We start from the raw sequence: 2,234 nt of genomic DNA on the forward strand, positions 1-2,234 counted from the left end.
AAAAAGGTGATGTTCTCTTACTATTATAAGTAGCTTAGATTCCTGGCTCTCTACACGGATACTATATAGTATTTAAGAATATTAAGCTCTTTCTTATAGCGTATTTTGTTGTTATTACTCCGTAGTCTGTACGGGACACTATATTAATATACTCCCCCCTTCCCCAAATGCTTAGTAATACGCTATGGTGCAGATAGCTAAAAAAATAACTACCTAAATAGGTTTAACCTGCTTAGTAATACGCCAAGATGGTGCAGCTAGCGAAGGCCTATGGTGCAAATATCCGGACCCCTTTCTTAAATGCTATTCTGGGACATATGTGACTAGTGCTTAATCATCCTCACCTACGATTGGTACGGTATCTAAAAAATCTATATAATCGCGTTTCATCCATGATTGAAGTGGACTTTGCGTAGAATCTTCCAGATTTCAGTATTGTAAACAAAAATACAGGTTCTATAATTGGAAAATCATATACTCCACTATCTAACTATTGTACTGGTTTGGCTTGGCATGAGTTCCAAACAAAAACCAAAGAGTGTTGTTTGTGTCAAGGTGATTTTGCAGCACACTGTAGGAGCTGCACAATCGCCATTATAGCTGAATAAGGTCAACCTCCGAAAAGTCGGGAGGAGGCCGGCTAAAAATAGGCTGACACTTGATATCTAGCGTCTGGTACTCATTACTAATCCATATATGCTTTGTCAACCGCTGGGTGCGGAGGATTTCATCATAGCTCACACCTATGTTATCTTGGGGGATCCATATTGCCGGGCGTCTTGCTCGCAATGCTTCATGCCGAAATGCTCGTTGGACAAGCAGATTGCGTTCATCCGGAGTTAGATCTTCGAGCTCATCGTCGATACCAGAGAACCAAGTTTGGCTAGCTTCATGGGTAGCTAGAACCTGAGCCTCAGCGTCACGGCCTGGGTTTTGGGGTATACTTTTAGAGTCGGGTATAGTAGTCAGAGGGTGGATACTGGGTGATCCAACATTTGATGGTCGATTAGCCCGTGGTATCAGCTTCGGCGTTTTTGTCTGGGAGGCCACGTGGTTAAACTGCGGACGGGGCAATTCTTTGCGTCTCACACATAGTTCGATAGAGTCAATATTCTCCTCACCAGACCTTCCTTCTGTATGGCGCAGTCTGCAATCTTGTGTACGAGCAAATTCCTTGTCACGCTCGGTGGCCTCATCTTCAAGCGTAATAGGGAGGTAAAGCGAGAGGGGGCCAAAGGCTTTATTTAGAGAGTATTGGAAAAGGACAGTGAGGATAAGTGCAATGGTCATGCAGATACCTTGGCCTTTGCAGGCAACACCTCCCGTCTCGTCCCTAATAAGAAAGAATAGTCCAATCAGGCAGACCTCCATCACATATATTCCAGTAAAGAGCTGGTTTATAGCTCGGGGGAAGAAAAGGCCGCCAGTATCAAAGCGGAATCTCGTAACATAAAGGGTGTTGTAGCGATATACAATCGAGAAGAGACCAAAGGTAAGAATATTGAACACAATGATAAGGGGGGATATGATGCAATAAATGAACCCTATACAGACTGTTAGAAGCGCTAAAATGAACACCTTGTTTCTCGGGAAACACACCAATCGATGCAAGTGTTGTGTATATAGGAAAGAAAGTTCCCCACTGTACCTGGCTGAGACTCGTTGCTCGTGTCCATTTTTTTCTCGCAGTGTTATCCAGAATAGGCGCGAGTACAAACCAGCGTAGTAGAGTTAAAATCTGAAGTAAAGAACTCGCACTCACTGACATAGCCTGGAGAACCATGTAAGAGAAGAAATAATTACCTGCCTTAGGGATATTCTGGGCTAAAAGGTCAGGTATAGTTGGTAGATCCCTTAGAGAACTCAGAATGGTCGAAAAGCTAGAGGCAATAGAAACAACAAAAAACATCTGAATAAATAGAAAAGCAAAGTAGTAGTTCTGTACTTTTAGTTCGATATCTATACCTGTGTAGGCCCCTTGGTTTAGGGACAAGGTTCGGAGTACAAGGGGTAGAAGGGCCATTAAGATTGCGAGAAACACAGACGGTAAAATACCCTGAATTCCCGATAAAACCTGTGGTGGAAGCTCGTCGAGCCAGCTTAGCCACGTAAAATATCTTGCCAGATAAGATAACTGTGATAGTAGACCGGTAAATGCCACAGGAAACGCCCAGCTTATAGCCATAGCTGCTACGACGGCTGTAACACCAAATATTCTAATATAGCGACCCCAC

At 43.5% G+C, this 2,234-nt stretch overlaps 1 protein-coding gene across 1 annotated transcript; it reads right to left on the reverse strand.

The window, feature by feature from the left end:
* Positions 1-594: 594 nt before the first annotated feature.
* GIQ15_03609 (uncharacterized protein) lies at positions 595-1,676 on the reverse strand (the record flags this gene model as incomplete). Its single annotated transcript, XM_033551026.1, has 2 exons — positions 595-1,544; positions 1,649-1,676. The coding sequence occupies 2 exons, from the start codon at positions 1,674-1,676 to the stop codon at positions 595-597; spliced, it is 978 nt and encodes a 325-aa protein (XP_033408187.1).
* Between the last annotated feature and the right edge of the window lie 558 nt (positions 1,677-2,234).

This window comes from Arthroderma uncinatum, assembly GCF_011692745.1.
Source record: "Arthroderma uncinatum strain CBS 119779 chromosome Unknown scaffold2, whole genome shotgun sequence".
NCBI lineage: Eukaryota > Fungi > Ascomycota > Eurotiomycetes > Onygenales > Arthrodermataceae > Arthroderma > Arthroderma uncinatum.